This window comes from Onychomys torridus, chromosome 15, assembly GCF_903995425.1.
Source record: "Onychomys torridus chromosome 15, mOncTor1.1, whole genome shotgun sequence".
Lineage (NCBI taxonomy): Eukaryota > Metazoa > Chordata > Mammalia > Rodentia > Cricetidae > Onychomys > Onychomys torridus.
In genome coordinates, this window is record NC_050457.1 from 20,010,324 (window position 1) to 20,037,413 (window position 27,090).

Below are 27,090 nucleotides of genomic sequence, written 5' to 3' on the forward strand. Positions count from 1 at the left end.
TGGAGGGGATTGTGTTGACTGCACTGATTGAGGTGGGAAGGCTCAGCCACTATGGGTGGTACCATTTCCTGACTGGGATTCTGGACTTTATCTAGGGAGAATGGGAACTGAGTAGCCCCCATGCATTCATTGCTCCCTTCTGACACATAAGGTAACCAGCTGCTCCAAGCGCCCACTTTCCTGCCTTGATAGACTATGTCTTAACTATGAGGTAGAAGAAGCCCTCTCTCCTTTAAGTTACATGTGTCAGAGTATTTTAATCACAGCAATAAGAAAATAAAGACAATGGGGAATGTAAAGAGTGGAGCCCGGGGAGAAAAGAAATGAAAACAGTCGATCAAGAAACAGTTCAAGTGGAATTCAGCAATGGCTTATCCCCCAAGAAGAGAGGCGATAAAGAGGAGGGAGACCCTAGGGCAGGTGTCATTTTATTAGCATTTCCTTGAAGCTGACTCTGTTTTCCTCCATCTCTGTCTCTTTTATAGGCTCCTCTGTTGCCACACAGTCTCTAAGCATTACAGAACATCAGGGTTCTCTTCCGCATCCTCTTCTCGACTCACCACTTCACACTGTCCCACTAGGTTGTCTCATCCAGCTCTGTGATTTAAACTGTATTCTTCAGTCCTCTTTTGCTGCAGAAGTCTATGTAAGAAACCACACTAAAGCACGATGACTTTTGGCAATTAACATTTATTTGACATGTGACTGCAGATGGACTGAGTAGTCTTGCTGGCACTGCTACTTAGAAAAGACAAGACAAGACTAGGTCTGTTTTTATTATGCAAACTGGTTCCCTCACAGACCTCTTTAGTATCTGGGGTTGCAGGAATGGACCACCATACTCAAGTGTCCTGCCATGGCTACAGGCTGACCGAGGATAGCATTGGCTGGAATGACTGGGTCATTTAGTACATGTGCCTTTTTCTTCTTCAATTATGAATAAAACAGAAGCCATACCAAATACTTCAGCATTTAAGAGCCTCTGGTCTCATGTTGTAGCATGCTGTGTCAGAAATGTAGGCAAACACACTGGTGTCCCTCCACAACGTCAGCCTGTATTGAAATAACAACAGATTGGTGAGGTATGGTGGCTGTGTTGCCCACAGTCTGCCAAGTGGTCCTAATTTCCTTACCAGCCAACCTAGCTAGACAAAGAGTTTCATTTGCTTCCATCTTAATGATTCAAAGTAATGCTCAAGTCACACAGTAAATATATCCTTATTTATATATAGATAAATGGATGGATGGATATGTACATTACTGAGACCATAACTGAATTAAGGCCTAACAGAGGCAAAAGGGGAATCTGATAGGGGTGCAGAAAGACTCTCTGTTGTAGGAGGGGTCAGATAATTAATCCCACTGGAAGTCTGCTGGGGTGCTGCTAGAGAGTCAAGGATTGAGCTACACCTCTGGGAGTAGATCTACAGAAGTGAGGTGCAGAGTATAGAGAGAGGAGAAGGGCAGGATCACATCTAGAGAGATGAACTGACAGATGGACAGACAACCAGCTGAAGTCCTTGGGACAACAGGGAGTTCTCTATTGGTCCCTTCACACACACACACACACACACACACACACACACACACACACACACACACACTGGGTAGTCAGATGACAGGTTGGTGGACTTCTCAGCAATGTTAAGTGTCTTCCTCTTTATGGGGTCCAAATGAGAAAGTTACACCCTTTTCTCAGTCTAGTACATCTAACAAGTTCTCAGGCTTGGTTTACTTGGAATGTTTTAACATCCTGTGTGTTCTACAGTCCCAATTTACTTGGATGAATTTATAGAGTGACTGTCCTTTCTATTTATAGGAAAAGGTTATCATACTATGTATCATGGATGGTGCTGGACAGCACTTTTTATGTGCCCATCAGGGTGCACTGTCATCCTGTTTCTGAATCAAGACGGAGCCAAATAATGTTGGTAACATGGAGTCTCTCAAAGCAAGGCGGAGTCTGAAAAACCACTGTCTTACACAAGACAGAGTAGCCTAGGGTGCTGCACAGCCTGATCAACACTGAATGGTGTTTGTTAGCATCCTGTGAGTCATGGATGGGAAACCACTTCAGTGTTATCAGACAAATGGCATGGATACAGGGAAAAATGAAAAACTGAAGCCATTTTCATAACTATCCATATCCATATGCAAAAGCTCTCAATTTAGAGATATAGATGTGATCTCCTTTCTCTGCTCTAGACATGTCTATTCAATTGTTTGGGAGAATAGCCCAGTTGCAAACTCCAAGCATATTTAACACGGGATTTTATTTTCTTTCAAAAATCTTGCGTCTAATGCTTTCTTTCTCAATACAATGATGCCATCCACTGTTACTCAAGCCAGACACCTGAAAGTAGTCTTTGACATTTTTCTCCCAATCAAGATCTATTAGTTCTAATATCTCCTTTTAATTTTCTCTTCATCTTCTTCCAAGTTGTTTTTATCTCTCTTCTGAACACCTAAAAATATATCACTTTTAACTTTGATATAAAATCTCAAACCCTCATCAAGATCTTCAATTAAGCCTCCATCACCATGCTTTTTTGTGCAACTTTCTCCTCACTTTTGAAGTTCCTGTATCACAGGCATTTGTTCATTATCCATTTACAGGAGCTTTCTTACCTCAAGGCCTTTGCCATGCTCCCAATAGCACATCCTGTATAATAAGAATACAGACTCCACAGCTACCCTTATAGCTATGTGATCATAAGTGAAACATGGTATCTGTAAAATGGAAATAGAATTGGCACCTATCTTGCAAACATCCTATGTATTCTACTACACTACACCACCCAAAACACAATAAACAACATTTGAGTTTCTTACCTAAAATTGGTTATTCAGTGGCTAGCTCCTACTCAGACAGATATTTCCTTATTTCTCCTAACTTCAAGACTATTTGTAATTATTTATTCTCTTTTGGCTTTGGTAGTATTCTTTGATGTCTGGTTTTTTTCCCCACAAGACACTAAATCACATGATTTTCTAGCATCTGCAGCCTACACACCACCCAATTCCTACTATCTACAAAATAATTACATGTATAGATGTTAAATATTTGTTGAATAAATAAATAGTTGTAATGGGCTCAAGTTTCCAGTTAAATTATAATTGGCCAACTGAAGTTCAAATCTCTCTTTGCCTAGCAACCTTGATAACATAGTAATTTTTAAGTTCATAACATCCAGTTCAGGTTGGTCTTTTTCTACAATTTTATGAAAGAATAGGTATGGCTTGCCCAATTGTCTTCTGTGAAAAGTCTTCCCTTCTCCCTAATAAGAAATAAGGCTGTAGGAAAGGGAGATGGCTCAGCCAGTAAAATGCTTGTCTCACAAGTATGAGGACTTCAGCTTAGATCCCCAACACTCACATAAAGAGCAGGATGTGGTGTTGTGTGCCTACAAACCTAGAAATGAGAAGCCATAGACCGGAGGGTTGTAGAGCATTGTCAGCTGGTCAAGCCAAATCAATGAGCTCCAGGTTCAGTGAGAGACTGTGTCTCAAAAAGTCAGTCAGTGAGTAATTGAAGAAGACACCTGACCTCAACCTCTGGCCTCCACACACAGTGGCACATACATAAATATAAGGGAGAAAAATCTGGGTTATAGTGGCAGGAACACATAGAAATGATTATAGTGTATGGGGTCACCATATAGTATTCACCTGAACAGCAGTTATTAGAACAAAGTACGAATTTGTATCTAGTGATAGGAATTTGTCCTTTAAAATAAGCATGGAGAGTGGAAGTCAACAAACCTTATGCCAAAGGAAATTTCTGGTGCTCTTCTTAGTTCATTATCATAACAAACCTAAGAGCCAGCGAGGTAGCTCAGTGGGTAAAAGCACTTGCCACCAACCCTGGTGACCTGCGTTCAATCCCCAGGTCATACCTTGTGGAAACAGAAAATAAACTCCTCCCTTGTCCTCTGACTTCCACATGTGCACCACGCCCCCTACCCTCACGCACAATATAACTCTCAAAAAGATAACAGAAGTCTAGCTCTTGAGGATATGGAAGTAGGCAAGGCTTGAGTTGTGCCATTTCTGTATACAGCAAAAAGAAAATAACATTAGGTAACAATAGACAGGAAATCAAGCAGGTACTATTTTCTAGGTTGCTGCCTACATAGCTGAATCCTTTGCCACCTGGACACTTATGTATCTCTAGTCATATCCATTGCCAATTGTTATGAAAGAGTTGGAAATTTAATATTTTTATTTGTCTATGTGATAGCTATTTAGACTCATTTAATCTCCCTAGGCCGCTTAATGTGGGTAGCATGGCCCACGGTGATAATACTTGGTAAAACAGAATTATACATTGTAATTTTTATCTGACTGCTATAGTCGATATTCCACAAGAAGAGCCAGCCTTGCAGTTTAAGGCATTTAGGTCATTAGCAAAACCTAGGCTGGCAGTTTTGTTTTTAAAACACTGGTCCTCAGAATTACTTATTTGTTAAAATTCAGACTCCCTAGCCCAAACCTGAAGAAATCAATAGAGGTTGTACTTTTTGTACTTTTAAGAGAGAAACTGTGGAGCCAGTGATTCTGTGGCCGGCTATCTGTGCTCTATGGAAACTAAACCTCGACTAGGCTGTACCCCTTGCTGAAAATAAGCAGCATTGCAGCGTTCACAGCTTCAACGAACTGTGTCCGCAGCGCCGCCCCGTAGTCCGCAGCCACAGAGCAGCACTGAGCACGCGCGTTGTGCCGGGAACTCTGGGAGGGCCTCCCTGAGACCCCGCCCCTCTCCGGCTGGTAAAGCTCCTATTTCCGGCTTCTCCCGCTGAAGTCCCGAGGCCCCGCCCACGGGCCTCGGACCAATCAAATGCAGGATTGCTGAGGCTGTGGCCCAATGGCCAGGGCTGTCTTTCATCACGGCCCGCGGTTTGAAACTGTCAAGTGGCTGCTAGGGTAGCAGCTGAGCTTGCTGAGGAGGTTGCGGCGGCGACGCTGGGGTCGCCTCGAGTGAGGAGTCGGAGGTTGGCGGAGAAGGTGGGTGCCGGCGGCGGCGGCGGCCCGGCCGGGTCCTCCCAGTCAAGACTCCGGGCGTCATCCCTGGAGATGCCCAGGTAGAGAGGACACAAGTGACGCGAACTAAGCGGCGTGGTTACCAGCCCCGCGGGTTCTGTTCTTTAGGACGGGGGTGGGAGATAGTCACACGTGAGGTGGTGTTTTACTAAGAAAGAATTGGATTTAAATGGGGTTGGGTTGGAGGGTGGCGACGGAAAACTTGGGAGGGGCCGGCGCTCCCCCTGTCTTTGCAGGCAGTTAGGATGAGGGGATGTCACGTCCCTGCCAGTGGCACGTTGATTCGCCCTCTGTCACTTAGGGGTTGCATTTGAATTCCTGGAGCCCGCTTTTCAGCTTTGTTGTACCTGTGGCCAAGAGGCGCCTTCAGACTATCTTGTGGTTTCTACTTAGGTTAGAGAATAAATACTGAGAATGTGATGGAATGATGTATGTCACCCACTAAAGCAAGCATCATTCTGCTTCGTTTCTGAACCCAGAGACTGTGAGGCTATGCTGCGGTTGTCCATTCTCAAGTTAATTGTCATGCCTGCTTGCAGAGAGCAGGGTAAATGGCAGATAATGTATTTTCCAAAAGCACAATCGTGTTGTGTCCGTAGTATATATTTAAGAAACTATTTTTGACGTCTTATCATACCCGCTCATTTGATACTAAAATAATCTGCAACTCCCATCTCTGGTCGCCTACCAGGTCTGCAAACAAACCATAAAGGAAAATGTAATGAAAATTTAAACGGACCAAATCACCACCGTGGTTGGTTTGAAATCCGTGAAGCATTCATTCCTAGATGCAGATCCATTCTTATTTTATCTTCCCTAAATGGCTTAATGGAAGACAGTCACAGCTGAGATTTAGTTTATTTATCTTTTGTAAATATAGCAATACTGAATAAAACAGAAATTCCCCTTCCAGAATCCAGCTGCAACCTGGCCTTCTATTTTGTGGCTTCCCTCTATCCTTTCCTTATACTTCAGTGTCTTTATCTCTTGTTTATTTTCTTAGCAAACCGTAATTGAGGCCTGTTCCAGTAGCAACTGAAACTGTCACACATGGCTCAGCAACTTCCTGATTAGCGAGTTGAGGGCCATCCGTACCCCTTTGTGGCCCGTGACCTTCAGGGTGTTGTGCACACAATTCCAGTGTGTGTTCTGGCTTTCTCTCTGGTCATATGACCAAGTCTTCTTTGCAGCTTAAAAGTTAGCAGTTGTTGCCTGGCAGTGGTGGCGGCACACGCCTTTAATCCCAGCCCTCAGGAGGCAGAGGCAGGTGGATTGCTGTGAGTTCAAGGCCAGCCTGGTCTACATGGCTAGTTCTAGGACAGCCAAGGCTGCACAGAGAAACCCTGACTACACACACACACACACACACACACACACACACACACACACACAGAGTTAGCAGTTGTAGATTTAACTATCTTCTCACAGTAGCAGTCCTTAGGATTATTATCTCCTCTGAAATTATATTAGAAGCTAAAAATCTTTCTAGAAAATGCACATGCATTTATATTCTAAAAATGTGTGCAATGTGTGTGTTTGGTCTACAGGATAATTCTTTACCATACCGCAATGGGTGGTCCCATTCATTCCCCATTATTTAGTAAACCCCAATAAGTCAGTGCCCCCTCAATCTAAATCTTCAGCCTATACTTGTAAGGCAGGCCTCACCCTCAGGTTGAGTTTAGGAACTTGACTTTAGGAACCATTATTACATTCTAGCCATTATGAATTGCAGTGCTTGGAGCTGTGCACTGAGTAGTCAGTGTATCACACAACAGCCATCCCTTTGTAACCACAGTGAGCTGATTGGTTCCCAGACACCTAAGTCTGCAGGTACTCAAGAGACTTGTATAATATGGCATAGTATTTGCATGTAGCCTATTATGCATATCATCCTTCACACTTTAGACCTTCTCCAGTTTACTTATAACCCTGATACAGTATAAATGCTAGGTAAGTAGTTGTGCAGTATTTTTTAGGGGATGATGATAAGAAAAGCCTGCATGTTCCGTATAGATACAACTTTAAGAAATATTTTTGACCCACAGTTGACTGGATCCATAGATGTGGAAACCCAGGGATACTGAGGGCAGACAGTACCGCATGCCCACAGCTTTCCCCAGTACTTCCCAGGCTACTTCATGCCTGTACACCTGGTACTGAGCTCATCATCTATCCTCCAAGAGTCATCTTCCTGCATTCCCTGCTCTGGTGAGTAGTCTCATGATCCATCTAGTTGCTCAGGACAGAAATCTGTGTCCTTTGAAGTGGCCATTAATTTGACCCCTCATTTCCATCACCACAGCACAGCTGTCTCCGAGCCACGCCTCCTTCCCCTTGCCAGTGCTGCATTCTAGTGTAGGACCTCATTTGTCTCCTAGGTCAGTGATGAAAAGACCCTTTGCTGTTGGGTCACTGCAACTGGCTCTCAGTTGGCTTCTCTATGTTTAGATTCCCAATCCTCCCTAAAGCTCTCAAGAGTAGTATTTCTTTAATAAAAATAAATAAATAAATAACAAAAAAAAATAAGGTTATGTTTGGAGATGTAGCTCTGCAGTAGAGCTCTTGCCCTGACATGCATAGTTGCATATGGGTTCAGTCCTTAGCACTACAAAAATGAATAAAAACCAAGGTTGATCACATCAGTTGTTTAAAACACTTAATATCTTCTGGAATGATTCAGACTTTTTCGAGACAGGGTTTCTCTGTGTAGTTTTGGTGCCTGTCTTGGACCTCTCTCTGTAGCCCAGGCTGGCTCGAACTCACAGAGATCCGCCTGGCTCTGCCTCCCGAGTGCGGGGATTAAAGGCGTGCGCCACCACCGCCTGGCATGATTCATTCAGCCTTTTAATATGAAAGTAACTGTTTCTTTTTGTTTCATCTTTACTCTCAGACTTTGCTTCAGCCTAACCAATATGCCCTGATTATTTTTAGCATCCATGCCACGCCTCTGTATCTTACCCTGTGCTGTTCAGTTTCATCTTTGGTCTGTCTTTTAGGGTGGACCTGCTCATCTTTCAGGTCTCAATATCTGGGCCATCTTGTCTGTCTTAGAGAGTTTGAATAGTTACTGTTTGTCTTTTCAATTTATATATATAATGTGTGTGTGTGTGTGTGTGTGTGTGTGTGTGTGTGTGTGTGTAGTTTTCTTTAGTTAAGACCTTTAGTCATTTCAATGTGTATATTTTAGTATGTTGTAATGTATAAACTTAATCTTCTTAAAATTTTTACAATAATATTCCCAACATGTAAATGCCTCAGGAAGGAAATTTACACAAATTGTTGGGCTGTCTTAGTTCAGCATCTCACAGGAAAGTATACAGTCCCTGAGACGTCACATAAAGCTGAAGAATGTAACCACGAGCTCTTATCTCTAACAGACCCTGCATGAGATTATCCTGAAGCATTTTTCTTTAACCGTTCATGAATTTTGCTCATCTCGTTCAGTATATTATAGATATACTAATGTTTGGTGTAAGTCTTTTTTTTTTTTTTTGGCCTGATGACTCTTGCCTGTAAGTACTCGTATGTTGAGTGGGTGATTTCTTGTAAATAACATGAAACGTGTTGGCATGTTAAAGCACTGCTGCACCCTGTCTTTAATTAAAAGCTTTGGCTTATGTGTTACAGGGAACAACTAGACTTAACTTGTGTTGTTTTATAGTGTCTGTGCAGGATGTCATCTGATGAGGATAAATATTCAGTCCATGTTGCTCACAATAACTCTGATCCTGATAGTTCTGTCTCCACAGACCTTCAGGTAGGAAGACATCTAAATTTATTATGATTTCTTTTAAAAGCGTAAAACCTTGTGTAATGGTGTATGCCTTTAATCCCAGCACTCAGGAGGCGGAAGCAGGGGGATCTCTGTGAGTTTAAGGCCAGCATGGTCCACATAGAGAGTTCCAGGACAGTCAGGGCTACAGAGAGAGAGACCACCACTTAAAAAAAAAAAAAAAAAAAATCAGGACAGTGGTAATTTGTGGCAAAACCAGAAATACATTTTTCATTTACTTATGCCATTTACAATGAAATAGTGCATTTAGAGTATTTTCAGACTTAAAGAACTCTCTACTAATTTGGAGTAGAGTATATTGTTTTAAGTTTTCAGAAAAATAGCCATGAACTGTTCAAACTAAAGCTCAAAGTTTCAGAAACATTTTCTGAACTGTTTTCATTTAACCACCTCTGCTGGGTGCCCTCATGCTTAATGTAAAGTGACAGAACATCAGCCCGTCTGAAATTCTGGAGCCCAGGGTACCCCAGTGTTCTCTGCCATGAAGTTCTGGTTCCTCTTGTCACTTTGATTGGACACTGAAAGACAAGTTAGGAGAACTGAGTAGGTAAGGGTGTCTTATTTACATGAGAGATTCAAATCCCAAAGACCATATTTCCTGACTACCTTAGCTGCAAGGTCAAACCTTTGCCAAGGTCAAAAACCCTGGGACTTATTTACAGGAATAAAGGAGAAATGGGTGCTCATGGTCCATTGGCAAGTCTACTACAGGAGACTTGGAATTCTGTATATTGTTTTATTAGGATAAACTCACATTTAGGCTTATAGAAACCAATGAATACCTTCTATCTTATCCAAACATACAAATTAGGGTTGTCTTTTAATAACTGGAAAAATTAGGATTTCCTTTTATATTAACAACCAGATATAATTTGTAGTTTTTTTTAAATTTAAGAATATTTAAATCTTTTTAGAGAATTACAATGTATTTCTTTCACCTAATGTTTAATGCATATGTGTATTAAATAGACACCCATGTTGAAAGTCAAACCACCTCAACTCTTTCACATTGAAATTTCACAATTTTCAAACAAAATAGTACAAACTCCTTTTACAATTTTTTTTTAAAGATTTATTTATTATGTATACATTGCAGAACATCAGAAGAGGGCACCAGATCTCATTACAGGAGGTTGTGAGCCACCATGTGGTTGCTGGGAATTGAACTCAGGACCTCTGAAAGAGCAGCCAGTGTTCTTAACCTCTGAGCCATCTTGCCAGCCCCTCCTTTTACAATTTTACTTAAAATTCCAATGCTAAAACAAAGCTACAATTATACAGATTTATTTTATAAACTCAAATCCATGGCATTTTCTTCTAACACCAATAGCAAAAATAAGCAAGCTGCCCTTGTGAGTATGGGCTTGAAACTAGGTGAAGCAAAATGCCTGTGTAGTTCATAAAGATGAGTATCCAGTTTGCTTCTTTTGAGTTACAGAATGTCAAGAAAATTCTGGGACCTTGTGTGATGGTGCAAGCCTGTAATGCAAGTACTCAGGAGGCTTAGGCAGGAAGAGTGCAGGCTTAATAACGACCTGGGCTGCATGGTGAGTTCCAGCCTGAGGAATATAGAGAAATCCTGTCTCAAAATAAGAAAGAGAAGGAAGGAAGGGACAGAGGGAGGAAGGAAAAGTAAAAGGGAAGAGCAGAGAGAGAAAATAGAAACTGAGTCTCAATTAAGTACTTGAAATTGAAAGTGATAGTTTTTTAACAGCATGCCTTGTCTCATCTTCAATTAAATTGATCTGAAATGTAAGAAAGAAGAGATAGAAAAATATTCTATTGAATCACCAACATCTGTTACCTCTTTAAACTTTTAATTGTAAATATAAAAATCATACCAGAAGTACTCAAAGGACTCAAGCTTAGCATAAGAGCTCAACTTTCCTGTATTGTGGTAAGAATGTGATTTAGTAGATTTCTTAACACAACAAAAATGGAGTGGTCGGATGCAGCATTACAGCTGTTATAGTACATCACTGTTGCTGGCTTCTTCTCGTAGGAAGAGTATGAAGAACTGCTTCGCTACGCTATTGTGAATCCAAATGTTGACCCCAGTGCTTCCCAGCCGTCTCATCCGAAGGGAGAAGCGGCCCCAGGTAGACCTCCCCTGCTCGCTGGTGTGCTTTGCTAACTGGGTTATGTGCAGTTGTCAGGACACCACATGAGATCCTGAGTTTGTCAGTGATGCTGAGGTGACTGGAAATGTTCCTTACCATCAGCGTTTTCTTCTCAGTCCATGGTGTAGGGCAGTTCATGTGGGGCCTGCCTTACATTTTACTATGTTGTTCCTGGCCCTTTTTATTTAAACTTCAATTGACTTTTAACTGTATGGAAGTTACTAAAGTCAAAGCAACCCAGTAGCTATTATCTCTTAGTGGAATAGATTATGCCCCAGTTCTTGATCCAGAAGTTTTATGCCAGGATTACTTTGAAAACTAAATGTCCAAGCCCATCTTTAAAGATGATCCTGACACTGCCCTCGGAATCCCTTAAGTTACTCTAGAACCACATGCTGGTTCTTCGTCAGCAGTACTTATATGGCCATGGAGGGTGGTTTGTATTATAGCACAAACTTCTTGTGGGCTGTCAGCAATAGAGCTGGTATCTCATACAAGCCAGGTTGTGCTTTGATAGAGGGGTTAAAGGTAGAAACAGAAAGGAAGCTCTTTTTACCTCTTCACTCCCTGTTTCATCAAGTACAAGTACAAACAACATATTCTGAGTAAGCGCTCTGTTTTTCATGTCTTCACTCATGTATATGTGTATGTACATGCCTGCATGTGCATGCCAGCAGGGGTGTGTTCTGTCCTTCCACTGTGTGGGTTCTAGGGATTGAACTCACGTTGTCAGGCTTGGCAGCAAGCATCCTTTCCCACTGAGCCCTCTCATGGGCCCTTTGAGAGGGCCGAGATAGCCAACATGGGCAGTCTTCATACAGTTGGCTTGCCTGCAAGGATAAGTGTCCTTGAGGCTTAGGCAGGAAGAATGCAGGCTTAAAAGCAACCTGGGCTGCATGGCGAGTTCCAGCCTGAGGAATATAGAGAAATCCTGTCTCAAAATAAGAAAGAGAAGGAAGGAAGGGACAGAGGGAGGGAGGAAGGAAAAGGCTCCTGGGTTTCTGCAGAGTCACAGCCCTAGTCTCGGTTCCTTAGCCCCTGTTTGTAGATCCCCGCCCCCACACCACGTTCCTATCTTTAGTCTGCTGCGCTGGAACGACAGATAGGACCACAGGACTGTGACTTCAGATAAATAATTTACCGTGGCAGATGTTTGCTACCCAAATTTCAGTTCCTTTAAGAGATGTGAACCTTGGTTTTACTCATCACACGTCAACGGTATCAGTCATATACTTTGGTTTTACCGAGTACCTTGAGGTACAGTTCCCCCTGACCAAACTAAAGTCCTGCAGGCTGATTATACAATCAAGCCAGGGCTGGGAGGAGAACTCACAGGAAAGTGCTTGCCATGGAAGCCTGAGGGTCTGCGTTTGAACACCCAGAACCCATGTACAGTAGTGTGAGTCTGTAATCATAGTGTTCCTAGAGGTGAGGTGGAAGGCAGAGACAGGAGAATCCCCAGAAGCTCACAGGCCGGTAGCTGGCATGCACAGCAGTGAACAGCAAAGAGACCTAGTCTCAAACAAGTCGGAAGGGGAGCATCTCCACAAGCATGCCGTGGCATATGCCTGCTCCTCACATAGTCACGCAGACTGTGTGTGTGTGTGTGTGTGTGTGTGTGTGTGTGTGTGTGTGTGTGTGCGCTCGTGTGTGTGTGCTCTTATATAATAGATATTATAGCTATATATTAGATACATAGGTACCTAGAAAGTAAGCGCAGTGTCCTCAAGTACAACTGGGTAATAAATACATGAAAAATATTTGACCTCTGTAACAATCAGGGAAATGCAAATCAAAACCATATTGAGATCCCCATCTCACCCCACAGAAGAGCTGTCATCCAGAACACAAAAACAACAAATGCTGGTGTAAATATGGGTAAAAGATAAGACTCTTACACACTGCTTGTGGGAATGTGACTTGTGCAGCCACTAAGAGTCACTGTGGAGATCCCTCTAAATGGACACTAGTTATGAAAATGATTTAAAGTTAGTTGTTTTTCTAGTTCTAATTCTGTTGTGGATTTGGGCTTTGATAGTAGGTAAGTGCATAAAATGTAATCGATACTAAAAGTATAAAACTTAATGTGGAGCTTCATAGCTTCCGGTCTGAATGCCAGTTCTAACTGTATTGTGTTGTGTAGTCTTTGGGCCTGGTTAATTTTGATGTGTGATTTTATTTATTTGCAAAGTGTTTTGTTTTTTTTAATAATAATGTTTGTAAGATTTAAAAAATAAACTGAAACTAGAGCTACCATATGACCCAGCTATATGCCCCTGGGTATACACTCAGGAAAATCCAAGCTAGTGTACAATATTTGCATACCCATATTTATTGCAGCACTATTCACAATAGCCATGGCATATAACCAGAGAACAGTGGAATGTTGGTCAGCCATGAAAAACAAAATAATGTTTGCAGAAAAATTAATGGAACCTGAGAATCAAGTTAAGCAAAATAAAACAGGCTTAGAAAGACAAATATTGCATGTTTTTCCACATATGGAAAATATGGATTTTTTTTTAATTTATTTAAGACATAAAAACAGAAGGAGTACTGTTTAAAGGGAAAGGACCAGAGGAGCAGGGACACCAAAGGAAGGAAGGGATGTGTATGTCTTCTGCAGCCTGAGAATGTCACAGTGAAGCTGTTGTCTTTACAGTGCATACACACATTTTGTTTTCAGTAGTTCAGTTTAATTTTAAAGACCTTTTATTCCCCCCACCCCAGGAAATAACCCTGTAAAAGAAACTGCAATGGAAGTTGGAAAAGGATGTGATAATTCCAGCCATTCAAAATCAGGTGAGATGACATTTCCTTAGTTTGTTTCAGTATTGCCAGTGTACTAACAGGAATAATGTCAGCATAGTACTTAATAACCAGATCTTAAAATGCTCTGGTTGCTAATGATAATATTTAAATCTTGGGCAGTATCTTTACAGGTGGTTTTTCAAGCTCTTATGCTATATGATTCTATTTTTGTAAACAGTGAATATATATTTTCAACAATAAAAGCACAGAGCCTATTGGAATATGCTTACAATCCCACTTCTTAGGACATTGAGACAAGTTTAAGGCCAACCTGGGCTGCATAGGCTCTATCTCAGAAAAACAAACAGAAGGGGGAAAGCAGATATATATTACATAGCAGATATACAACTTAGGGAATAATTTCCCTCTTGCAACGAGTTCTGGAAAGATTTGCTTTTAAATAACAAGTTCTATAGTAATTCTGTGCTTGATTCATTCTGCAAGAAAGATAGGAAAGCCCTTAGGTCCTGGTTTTGGAATCTTCATAGTTAGTGTGGAATGCATGAGAAATGGTGATGGACAGTGTCTAATTCTAGTAAATCTGGAATAGAGTAGATTGACTTTTCTATTTCATGCTTTTTAGAGGTAGAGGCCAGTTATCTGTCTGGCTGTGGCTCTCCCCCATTCCCTGGGTGATAGCAAGTGATGAGAGCTGTGTGTCTATGTACCGACATGAAGATTGTTGTACATATTTCCTACCCATAGTATCTGATAAACTAAATAATCAGCCCCTTTATTGTCAAATCTTAAGGATGTTAGGCCGATACCAGCACTAATTATAAAGCAATGGTGATCGATATACAACCACCCTCACTTGGTCAATTAACTCTCTGAGCCTCAGTTTTCTCCTTAAGGTTGAGAAAATACCTTCCTCTTAGATGGCATGTGTGTGCTAACCCTTAAACATTTTTATCACAGCAACATAAAAAGCACTTTGTAAATGTTAATGTGATGGTGTGGTTTTCGGTTCAGACTGGTCCAGGATAGGACATATCCTTGTTTGTCCTGAGAGCTGTTTGTGAAGGGGGGGAGTATAGGAGGCTTCTGGTGCTCATCAGCCTCCATCAGTGACAGCACTGACAGCACAGTCACCCACACTGAGTGTACATCGAGGGGAACTTCTCTGTGTCAGAGTTGACAGACGCCGTGTAGCCTTTTGATAGGCCTCTGCTGGTTGGAGGATTTTCCATTTGACCTGGCTGCTGCTTGACTGCTTTGCCTTTCTTCTAGGGACATCCCCGGTCCTGTCACCCAGGAAGGTCTCTCATCCAGTCATGGATTTTTTCAGTTCACATGTTTTAGGTGACTCTTCCTCACCAGCCTCTGCTTCTACTCATACAGATGCCCATGAAATGATTGTGGGCGACCGTCTTGTTTCTGATGAAAATCTTCAGAAGGTGGAGAATGTACTTGACCTCTGGAGTTCAGGTCTGAAGGTATTTCAGCTGATCTGCTCCAGCATGCTGTAGTCTGACACTTGAGCCTACTCTCTGTTTGTCTGTTTCTTTCTTTCCTAGAAAACAAAATCCTAAACCTTTAGGTTCCTGGGATGATCCATCCAGTGTCTTAGATTTATGCTTCTTGGTCTTTAATGCACATATGAACCGCCTTGGTTTCTTGTTAAGCTGTGGGTTGGCACTCAGTATGTTTTAGTAGGGCCTAAGATTACATGTTCTATTATGCTCCTAGGTAATATTACTGGTTTCTAAACCGTGCTTTGAGTTGCAAGGTTTTAAGGAGTTGCTAGGATACTGTATGTTTCACCATATTTCTCGTGTGTTTGCAAGGGCTTCTTGGTGACGTGCAGGGATGACCAACACTAGTCCAGTCCCTTCAGACCCTGGTGCTGACTAATAGAGAGTTAGGAGGGCCGTACACCCGGAGTCCCAGCACCTGGGAGGCTGAGATTGGAGGACCTTTTAGTTTAAAATATATACTACCAATGTCTATTCATTTAAAGCAGCCTCAATATATGTCTGAAGATTCTAGGAAAATCTTTTTGTTGGATGATGTTAGTAGCCTGCCAATAAAACAGTATTACAGAAATGTCCCGATTTTTGCTATTTTTGTTTGTTTGTTTTGTTTTATTTTGTTTTGTTTTTCAAGACAGGGTTTCTCTGTATAGCTTTGCGCCTTTCCTGGAACTCGCTTTGTAGCCCAGGCTGGCCTCGAACTCACAGAGATCCGCCTGGCTCTGCCTCCTGAGTGCTGGGATTAAAGGCGTGCGCCACCACTGCCCAGCTACACAGAAAAACCCTGTCTCGGAAAAAAAAAAAAAAAAAAAATGCTATTTTTTTAATGGAGGGAGCTGGACAGAGTAGTTAAGAGCAAAAGTCCTGCTCTTGAGAGGATTGAAGTTCAGTTTCCAACACCCTGTCAGCGGGTCACAACCTGCTGGAACTCTAGCCATGGCATCTGAAACCTCTGGCCTCATGGGCACCTACGCTGATGTTCACATACCCATATAGAGACTTACACATAATTTAAAACAAATATCTTTTTAAGGAATGTGATCTAACTATTCTAAAAACAGAGAAAATGAACTTTTCTGAAGCATATAATTATGTATTTACATATATAAAATTATCAAGCGAATTCTGTGACTTCTTCATCTTCCTGATATTTGAAACTTTAAACTCTAGCAATACTCTGGAGTGGTTCTACCATCCCCCCCACTTGGGATGGGTTTCCTGGGGTGGGGTAGAGGAGATCTGTTGCGGCTTCGCACAGACAACCATTCAAACTATTTTCTGTTTACCAATACTATTTATTGAAGCTTTGTTGGCTTTAGATGAGCACTGATTACTTGGTGTTTTTACTCATGTCTGTCAGTAGGGTAAATGAGCTTCGCTCTTTGTTGTAAGGTGACTATTGTGGGAAATTCTTTTGGAGAAAACTTCAGTTCCATGGTTTCAACGACCACCACCACCGCTAACCAGCCCATCATTGGGCCTCAGCTTAGCCCATACTCCTACATTTCTTCACCTGATCCATTTTTTGTTTACATGTTTTTGACATTTTATTTATTTAATCGTATGTGTAGGGATGTTTTTCCTCCATGTATGTAAGTGCTTGCATGCCCATGGAATGACAGAAGAAGGTGTCAGATCCCACAGGACTAGAGTTGCAGATGGCTAGCCACCACATGAGTGCTAGGAATTGAGCTCAGATCCTCTAGAAGAGCAACCAGTGCTCATAACTAACTGCTGAGCCATCTCTCCAGCCCCACCTAATCTATTTTAGTGTGGACATTTAAGTCTGACTACACAAAGGAGTTTAGTGAATAAAACCTGAATTTCTTTTTTTTAATGTCATAAGATTTCATACAAAGTAACTTAAAATGGAAAACTAGTTCCCTTGGTATGGTGAATAAACTGTGAAGAGCCATAGCTGATGAACTTGCAAACATCATTTCTTAGTGTGTTGTGATGTTTTTATTAGCTCTTGGTTTGACCTGATCTTTCTTAATGTTTATGTTCAGTTTAGTTTTAAGAATGATTTGAAAGAACAAATCACTTATTTTCAGTGTGTTTTCTTTTCAGACAAACATTATATCTGAACTGAGTAAGTGGAGACTTAATTTTATTGACTGGCACCGTATGGAGATGAAAAAAGAGAAGGAGAGACACGCGGCACTGGTAAAGCAGCTGTCCAACCAGATCGCTGACTTGAAGGAGCTGCAGAAAGCTTTTGAAATTTCCATCGGGAGAAAAGATGAGGTCCTCTTTTCTATGCCTCCCTTTAAGTGAGACTCAGCAGATTCTCAGTGGAAATACAGTTGTGAGAACTACTGAGTCTCCTGCTCCTGTAAGACAGAGAGAAGCTAAGCGCACAGCTGTGGGTTTATTGGTAGTAGGCACGAGTGTATGGGGTTCCCTCCTGAGCTCTGGCTTTGGTGTTTGCTGATGTTCTAAGAGCCTGCTCATTGTAGACACGGACATACTAGGTTTTTCTGCCTCATCATTTGTGTAATTGTCATTAGCGTTAAGGAGCCAGCATTTCCTACATTCTTCATCCTTGGACAGGTTAAGCATCTCAAATTCTATCAGGGAGATGCATTTGTGCATTGATGGAGACTAACACAGAAAATACTCCTTACTTCCTCTTGGCTTCTTAAAGACCCGAGGGTAGAGTTCAAACTGGTCCGAGTTTATGGCCTCCTAATCACATCTTAAGCAAAATGAATCCACCCCTGCTGGCGCCCATCTATTTATGGATGAGAATGTGCTAGATGTCACAAAAGGACTCAGGGCAGACACCTCAGCAGCTTGCCTTGAGAAGTAGCACTCAGGTGTTTAATGAATCAGATAAAAGTGGCAGGTTTATTATTGCTTGACTTTTTGAGACAGGGTCTCACTGTGTCACCTAGGCTGGCCTCCAACTCAGTGTGTAGCCCAGGCTGGCCTCTCAGCTGGAAGTTGTCCTGGCTGTCTCCCAACTTCTGGGATTATAGACATAATCCACACAGCAAGCAAGATGATGTTTTTCCAGATGTACATTATTTTTGTTCTTTATGGGTATAGTATAAAATCAAACATTTTGTGTAGTTTGCTTTGTTTGAAACATTGTCAGTCATTTTCTCTATTATCTTCAAACCTCTGATTTTTCTGACCTTGAAGTGTCATACGAAATGAGTATGTTTATGTTCTATTTATGAAAATGGATTAAATGAACAGCCATATATCACCATCCAGCTTAAGACATAGCATGTAGTAGACAACTTAGAATGCCCTTTTCTATTTAGAAGGGAAAGCAAGGCTGGGCATGGTATGCGTGTAATCTCTGTATTTAAGAGGTGGAGGCAAGGAGAATCACAGGTTCTGTGAACACAGCAAGACTCTTGTCTCTAAGGGGAAAAACATAAACTAGGACTCAGTGTCTTGTGGTAAGTGTGTGTGGTTTACTGAGGTCCTTCCAGTGTGTCTTATCTCAGATACATTTCCGTTACACAGTTCTCTGAAAAAGGCTTTTTTTAAGGATAGTAATAATGTCATTTAAGAAAACCATTAAAACAGAACTATTGCTTTTATAAATCTGTTGAAACCACAAAGTAATTAAACACTGAGATACTTCTATATCCAAGGTCAAGGACTAGGAAGACATTTCAAAGCAGCCCCTTTTCATAAGTCACGTAAATAAAGACTTTATACATATGTAACAAAACTTTCAAATGCACAGTTATCTTCATGAGGTAAATGGTAATAAGTATGTTGTCCTCATCATGTAAACTCTACTGGGGAGTAACATGATGTACACAATGAAGATTTCTTTCCCTTTTCCCCATCAGTCATTGATACTCACACATTCACCTGGGAACCATGGTCTTTGTAATAATAGTCTATGCTGAGCATGCTGGCAGATGCCTGCAGTCCCAGCACTCAGGACTCTGAGTAGGAGGAGAACCACAAGTTTGAGTCCAGCCTAAGCTACATAGTGAGACTATTTCATAAAACAGAAAGATGAGCTGATTGATGACTAGCCTAGATACCCATATTATTCTCTATAACATGAGAAAATCACTTTCTAAAAATGAATAAGCTAAGCAGCCAGCTAAGCACCCTCTAGCATAAGAGAATCAAACACATAAGGATGTGTGGGATATGTGCCCTTCCCCAAATTCAGTTGCCTCTGTCATAGCATCCCAGTAACTGGGTTATTACATTCACAGGTGATTTCCAGCTTGTCTCATGCCATCGGCAAGCAAAAGGAAAGGATAGAGTTAATGAAAACCTTCTTCCACTGGCGAATTGGCCATGTCAAATCAAGACAGGAAGTGAGTATAAACAGATGACCACTGTCAGTTATCAGCGAGACTTTAGAGTGGCTTCCTCGAACTCTTGGTAAAGTCAAAGATTTGTTTTCTAATGAGTCAATATAAATTAGGTCAGAATGTCGCTCTGATTTCAAAGAAATTTGATTTTGATGCATTTAGAAAAATACCTCTCAGATTACATTGACGTAGGACATATATTTCATGACAGATAAGCCATTTGCTGCTTCGTTGCAGTTTAACAAGGACTGAACCTAACTTAAAAATACCTTGGTAATGAGACTCTTTTCTGAGACCTAACCTCAGAAGCAGTTATTTGGAAAAAGAATGTATGGCCTTAAGCAGGTCATTTGCTTCCTCTGTTGTTTCTGCTTCTGACATGTCTCCAAGAGGAGCAGCATGACTGTGTGTTCTCAGCTATTCAGGAGGCTGCAGAAGGGGATCACTTGAGGCCAGTGTATGAGCCCAGCCTGGATGCCATAGCAGGACACTGGCGCTAAAAGAAATGCTGATGATAATAAATAGCCAAATAGAACCTCTTCATAAACAGATACTCCTGTATTTACACATCCATGATGCAAGTGGCGTTCGTTCAGACTTGACTTAGTGTGAGACTCAAAGAAGGCCATGTTAGATAGGTTTAAAGTTGTGCCTGAATGTCATTACTTTCATTAAGTAAATGCTGAAACAGTGTATCAAAAATAGTGATTTTTGTCATATTTGTTCTTTATTGAATTAATAGAGAACAAAATATATTACTAAGGCCAGAATGTTTGTATGCAATCAAGAGGCCGAGGCGGGAGGATTGTGAATTGTCAGCTTAGCATGCATGGCAAGACTGTCTTTTAAAGGACTAACGCTGTGTTGAAAGTGGAAAAGTGGGGCTGGAGAGAAGGAGCAGCAGTTAAGAGTGTGCCTGCTGCTCTTGCAAGGACCTCAGTTCCCAGCACCCACAGCAGGTGGGTCACAACCAACTGCAGCTCCAGCCCCAGGGGATCCGCCTTCTGGCCTCCACAGGTGCCTGCACGCATGCACACGGATGCACATGTACACAAAACTGAAAATGACTTTGTTCGAAACACATAAAAGTATAAGTATGTATATGCCAGAAAAAAGACAGGATGTAGAAACCTCTGATTAAAGGAAATAAATATAGAGATAAAGGAAACAAATATAGATTGTATAGGCTATGTTCACGTAGTCCTAAGAGATCAATACTTACAAAGAAAATTATCATGAATCTCCTTAAGAGTACCTTGTGTATTTTTAAATGCTGGCTGGACTTGTCAAGTTGCCATCACTTTTGAATAGTATCTTAATTTTAAGAAAATGAAGACATGTAACTAGTTGAAAAGCAGCACTGATTGAAGAAAAATAGTTTATGTTGTGCAGTGGTGGCGCACGCCTTTAATCCCAGCACTCGGGAGGCAGAGGCAGGCGGATCTCTGTGAGTTTGAGGCCAGCCTGGGCTACAGAGCAAGATCCAGGACAGGCACCAAAACAACACAGAGAACCCTGTCTCGAAAAACCAAAAAAAAAAAAAGAAAAAGAAAAAGAAAAATAGTTTATGCTCCCTGTTTTGTTTAGCTTGGTGTGGCGTGTGACAGTGTGAGTTGAGTTAACTATTTCTACCAAAGGAAAGGCAAAATACTACAGCCTGAACCATAGCCACCACCTTGTTCCCTTCCAGCCTTTCTCTGACTCTCAGCTCCTGCTTTCAGCAAAGGTCATGCAGATCCATGACCGGGGTGACAAGTTTTGTTGCTTTTTCCGTTGACTTGATAAGCCATGTTGAGCTCTGATCTCATGGCTTAGAACCAGGCAACTCTGACTTCTCCCTTCCGCCTGTGGCCATGCTGGTTCCTGAACCTCTCTCTAAGCCAGTTTCCGTGTGCAGCAGAGTGATGGACGGGATTAGTGACAACACTCACGCACCTCCCACCTCTATTTTTGGTTGCACTGCCCATGCATTTGCCAGTTCTCTGTGGTTCTGAGGTTGCATATTGCTTTTGTGCAGGTCTATGAAGGAAAACTGGCTGACCAGTACTTCCAGAGAACTTTGCTGAAGAAAGTCTGGAAGGGCTGGCGTTCCGTGGTGCAGAGGCAGTGGAAAGAAGTGGTGGAGCGCGCGTGCCAGGCAAGGGCTGAAGAGGTCTGTGTGCAGCTCTCCAATGACTATGAGGCCAAACTTGCTATGGTAAGCCGTTTCTAAACAAGATCACGCCCACAGAATCAACTAAGGGGTCCTAAGGCTCACAGAAACTGAAGCAAGAATCACGGAGCCTGTGTGGGTCTGAGCTAGGTCCTCTGCTATGTGTTATGGTTGTGTAGCTTGGTGCTCTTATGGGAGTCCTAGCAGCGGGGGCCTCTCTGACCCTTTCATCTGCTCTTGGGACCCTTTTCTTCCTCCGGGGTTGCCTCGTTCAGCCTTGATATGAGAGCTTGTGCCTAGTCTTGTTGTAACTTGTTCAGTGGGTGTCCCTGGGAAACCTGCTCTTTTCTGAAGGGGAGCAGAGGAGGAGTGGATCTGAGGGAGAGGGGTGCGGTGGGGAACTGAGGGGAGTGGGGGGTGGGATTGGCCAGGATGTAATCTATGAGAGAAGAATAAATAAAAAATAAAATTTCTACTTTGTATAGTAGAAGAAATGTATGGACTCACTATAAATTAGGCTGGTTTCTTTAGTGTTTATATAGCCAAGAGCAAAAATGTAAAGATGTTTATCTTTATTAATTTAAATAAACTATGCTCTATGTAAATTTGATATAGAGCAAATGTATATAAATTGAATTATTTTTCCTCTGGCTTTCACTAATAGAATTAACATTGTTTCCATAGGAAATCATTTGGATCATGAAAGGGGGAGAGGAAAACTAAACATCAGGCCTTTTGAAATCATATTAAAAGGAAAAAGAAAAAGTCTTTCTTATAACACTAAGTAGTATTAAAATAAATTTTACAGAGCTAGAGAGATGTCTCAGTCAGTAGACTACTTACCTTATGGGCAGGAGGAACCAAGTCCAATTCTACTTTCTTTTTTTTTAAGATTTATTTATTTATTATGTATACAGCATGTATGACTGCAGGCCAGAAGAGGGCACCAGATCTCATTACAGATGGTTGTGAGCCACCATGTGGTTGCTGGGAATTGAACTCAGGGCCTCTGAAAGAGCAGTCAGTGCCCTTAACCTCTGAGCCATCTCTCCAGCCCCAATTCTACTTTCTTAAAGAGCTGGGCTCAGTGTTGTGTTCTTGTAATCCCAGCACTGCGGAGCTAGAGACAGGAGGCTCTGGACCCCACAGCAGTCAGCTAACCAAATCAGTGAGTCCCATACGTGTGAGAGACCTGCCTCAGAAAACAAGGTGGACAGGGACCAAAGAAAACACCTGAGATTGATCTCAACCTCCACATGCACACACAGATATACATATGCATCCATACACATGTGTCTGCACAAACATGTACACACAGAGACGAAAATAAATAATTTTTGTAATAATATAGAACGGCATACAGAAAAGATGTAGTCTTTTTATTTGGTCTATGAGAAAGTAGGTTTCGCCAAAATTTACTGTGTACTTTAAATTCTGTAAATAGCATTTACTTTTCAAAAATTCTGTTACTATTACAAGAATTTTAGCCGGGCAGTGGTAGCACACGCCTTTAATCCCAGCACTCGGGAGGCAGAGGCAGGCAGATCTCTGTGAGTTCGAGGCCAGCCTGGCCTACAAAGCAAGTTCTAGGAAAGGTGCAAAGCTACACGAGAAACCCTGTCTCGAAAAAAAAAAAAAAAAAAAAAATTACAAGAATTTTAGGTTTTTTTTCCTCTCAAAGGAATATGGGTCATGTGTGGCTTATATTAATATATTCTATTTAATATCCTGCATAAAAGTTGTATAGTTTAAAAAAGAAATAAAAAGCCACATTTTTGTGGGACATGATAGCATATATCTGTACCTGAGCACTTGGGAGGTAGAGATAGAAGGATGACTTCAAGCTCATCCTTGACAACATAGCAAGTTAGAGACAAGCCTGGGCTACATAGGACCTTGTCTCAAAAAATTAAATAAGTAGATAAATAGCAAAGAATAACCTTAGTCTGTTTTTTGACAATAATGTTCCTTCTTGTGTTTCAATCCCCTCCCCTTGTGTGTAATTCTTTAGTTATCTGGAGCTTTGGAAAATGCAAAAGCTGAGATTCAAAGAATGCAACAAGAAAAAGAGCACTTTGAAGACTCTATGAAGAAAGCGTTCATGAGGGGAGTGTGCGCATTAAACCTTGAAGCCATGACCATATTTCAGAACAAAAATGATGCAGGTGAGTAATTCATGGATGGTTCTCTGCTCAGTTTCACAAGGAACTTGAGGGGAATGTTCTGCAGTGAGTGTGCCTTGTCTCTCCGTCACTGGTTTGTGCTTTCATGGGCTTATGCCCAGCTCTAAATCCACCATAGTATAGTAGTCAGTCAGCTTATTCATTGTACCTCTCAATTCTTACTTAAGCTCAGTGTCAAAATGATTCCAGCATCTAGCTATATAACCCAAGTTGGCCTCAAATTCGTGTCCTGTTCAGCCTTCTGTGGATTGGAATTTTAGGAATGCAACACCATGCCCAGCCAAAATAATGCTTAATTTTACCATTTAACATTTTAAGGGCCTCTTTACTAATAATTTTAATGCCTCTAAACGTTAAATTTCTATTTTCATTTTTGTATCAGTTGCCACATTTTAGACAAGTTTGATGATTAAATATTTCTAACCTAGTCATGGTTTTCTAAAACCTATTTTATAAAAAATAATTTTTTTAGTCCATGTAATACCTGGAGTCTCTTTGTAATAATTCTGTCTGCATGGATTAGAACACATGACCGCAACCATTTGCTGCCAGTGTAGAGTGGGGCCAGTTCCCTCAATGGACCTTAGACCCCTTCTCCAGGCAAAGCCTGTAACATAGCTGCTTCAGGGGACTCTTAAAGAGAGGCAGTTAAGGAGCAGGAGGCACTCTGCAAGTCAGGATGGTCATGTAAGACCCTGCTTAGTGTCCAGTTGTCATCTTACGTCAGTCTCCCAAGCCCACTTCTTCAGTGTTGCCTTAAATGACATCCATCTGGGGAACTGCTGATAAATCAGAGTTGATTTCATCTTGTTACACTGTGGTTTGATTGTACTCCTGTGAAAAACATTGATTGTTTAAGTCACAAATGGTGCTGGGTAGTAGGGTTTGGGCACATCTTTCTATCAGAATTAGCCATGGCCTGTGGTCTATGTACAGGTTAGACAGTAGCAACCTAGAATTACAAAATCTCAGAGATGACCAGTGTATCTCACTAATACCTAAGTAATTTGGTCACCACACTAACCAGTTGTTTTTTATTTATTTATTTATTTTCATTGTATTTATCTGTTTGGGGGACAGAGGGCATACACAGGCCATGGCACACATGTGGAGGTCAGGGGACAGTCTGAAGGAGTCAGGTTTCTCCTTCCATGTCCTAAGATTGAACTCAGGCCATCAGGTTTGGTGACAAGCACCTTACTGGATGAACCATCTCACCTGCTCCCCTAAATCTTATTGGGGCTTTTGTGTGAGAAAGGCAGAAGATGACAATAACATGTAAGTCCTATTTGGGAGAAAGCTTATTTATGAGGATTTCGTTTCATTGATTAGCTGGGTTCTGTGCCTTCCATTTAAGAACATCCTTGACATGATGGATGTAGAGTTTTCAAGCAGTTTTAGACACAGTATAAAAGTGAGAAAAATGTCTCCCTGTTAAAGAGAGACCTATGAACAGGAACTTCATAAATGAGCCCATATCAGCAAGAGTTGGTCACCTGCCTGTTCACACCTGGCCTTTTCTCTGGTTCTAAGTCTTGGATATCTGCCATGCAGAGTTACTTTCTACCAAAAACATGTTAAACCTCTGTGAGAGGGTGTGTGTATATGTGCAATTTTCAAGTTATAAGTGATATTTCATGTGGAATAGTTGTTTTTACCAGAGTTGGAAGGATCTTTGAAGTATAATCTTGTTAAACTTTAACAAAGTAACTATTCCTATGTATAATGTGCAGATTGCTGAAGGCCAGGCATCTGGATGGAAATAAGATGTGTAGAAACTCTTCAACACAATGTCTTTCTCAGTATCTACAACATCTCACTACATTTTCAAATTCAGAGACAGTTCAAGTGAAAAGTAGCCAAATTCTAATTCCCAGGGGGAAAATATCAAAAATTAGATGAAGGCCCTCATCCTACCTTCTTCTAAAAGCTGATTCCATTCCCTCCCTAGCTCAGGGATAGGTCCCTTTGTGAGGGAGCCATCCCTACAGCTAGTTCAGCAGGCAAATGCTTTTTAGTCATAATTTGTATCTTCATTGAGGAACTTATTTCCTTGACGCATTTATTTATGACTTGCTGAAATGTCAAGAGTGAAAACACCTTGTTTTTGTTAAAATAGCAGTAATCATTGCCATGAGGAGGACGTTGATAGGGGACATAGTTGCAAAGGTCTAATAGTCAGGACGGCTGTGGAAAGGGGGAAAGGCTGGAGACCCTCCCACCCTGGGTGACCACATACGTTAGTTACCACATGTACACCCACCCGGTCCCACTGAGCACATACTTGATTCTTATCTTTTATATGATATTGGTTAGCTTTCACATGTTGATGCTTTCACCTCATCTCTGAAGTTGTTATTAGCCAGTTAATACTGACACTGTATTAAATAAACAGTAAACCCCCAAGATGACAAATAGACATTTTCATTAGAACTATATTTTAGCCATTAGTCTTTTCTTTGTTTAGGGGGTAGTGATCTTAATTTGGGCTACTGTTAACGGAATGGACTTGTGATTTGTAGGGATAGACTTCACGAGTAATAAAAAGGAAGAGAGTGGCCCTGGTGGTCCGGGAAGAGAACTTTCTGCTCATTTGGACACTTCTTCATCTACAATACCGTCAGCAATACCGTCGGCAGTTCCATCACAGCTGCTGCCATCTGCAGCAGCAGCAGCAGGAGGAGGGGCCAGCGCCTCGGTCATTCCCTCCGCCGCCTCCATGACCTCTGCTGGAGCTACATCTGCCTCTTCTATTCACATTCCTGTCTCTGTTCTTGGTGCAGGACCGGCAGCTGCTGCTGCCCCAGAAGAAATGGTTAGTGCCCTCTATGCAAAGCTTGGGAAGCGTGGATGTCCTGTGCAGCGTTTGTGGGGATCCGGCTTTGTACATGTAGTGCTAAGGGTCCAACCAGTCCAGCTCATCCCCATCTGTGACTGGGACACGGAGAACATAGAGGAAAAAGTCAGTGTGATAGTTGGCCGGCTCACAGAAGTACGCAAGACAGGAAGTGGCTGAAACATTAGTTTGTAGTGAAAGTAATCCAAAAGTACTATTCCAGGAAAATAGGTTTCGTTTGAGAAAGAGTTAATGACAGACTTTCTTTTAAACAAACTAATGGGTGTTTTCAACAGCTTAGAAGACTCAGAGATATTTTCTATCCCTTGTTTTCTGGGTGATCTATCACATAAAACAAGTGACTGCCTCTGTTCATTTGTAA

The 27,090-nt window shown here is 41.6% G+C and overlaps 1 protein-coding gene across 3 annotated transcripts in view; it reads left to right on the plus strand.

Annotated features, from left to right (window-relative positions):
* The first annotated feature begins 4,813 nt into the window (after positions 1 to 4,813).
* The window catches only part of Poc5 (POC5 centriolar protein), a 33,955-nt gene continuing 11,678 nt past the window's right edge, over positions 4,814 to 27,090 (plus strand). Inside the window, exons 1-11 of one of the 3 annotated variants that reach the window (XM_036207231.1) lie at positions 4,814 to 5,081; positions 7,089 to 7,251; positions 8,705 to 8,800; positions 10,839 to 10,935; positions 13,687 to 13,758; positions 14,998 to 15,203; positions 17,310 to 17,486; positions 19,436 to 19,540; positions 21,555 to 21,734; positions 23,701 to 23,854; positions 26,395 to 26,687. In XM_036207231.1, coding sequence (XP_036063124.1) covers positions 8,717 to 8,800; positions 10,839 to 10,935; positions 13,687 to 13,758; positions 14,998 to 15,203; positions 17,310 to 17,486; positions 19,436 to 19,540; positions 21,555 to 21,734; positions 23,701 to 23,854; positions 26,395 to 26,687 — 1,368 coding nt within the window. In that variant the 5' untranslated portion in view covers positions 4,814 to 5,081; positions 7,089 to 7,251; positions 8,705 to 8,716. The remainder of the gene's footprint in view (positions 5,082 to 7,088; positions 7,252 to 8,704; positions 8,801 to 10,838; positions 10,936 to 13,686; positions 13,759 to 14,997; positions 15,204 to 17,309; positions 17,487 to 19,435; positions 19,541 to 21,554; positions 21,735 to 23,700; positions 23,855 to 26,394; positions 26,688 to 27,090) is intronic. The other 2 variants (XM_036207234.1, XM_036207233.1) reach the window with 2 other exon arrangements.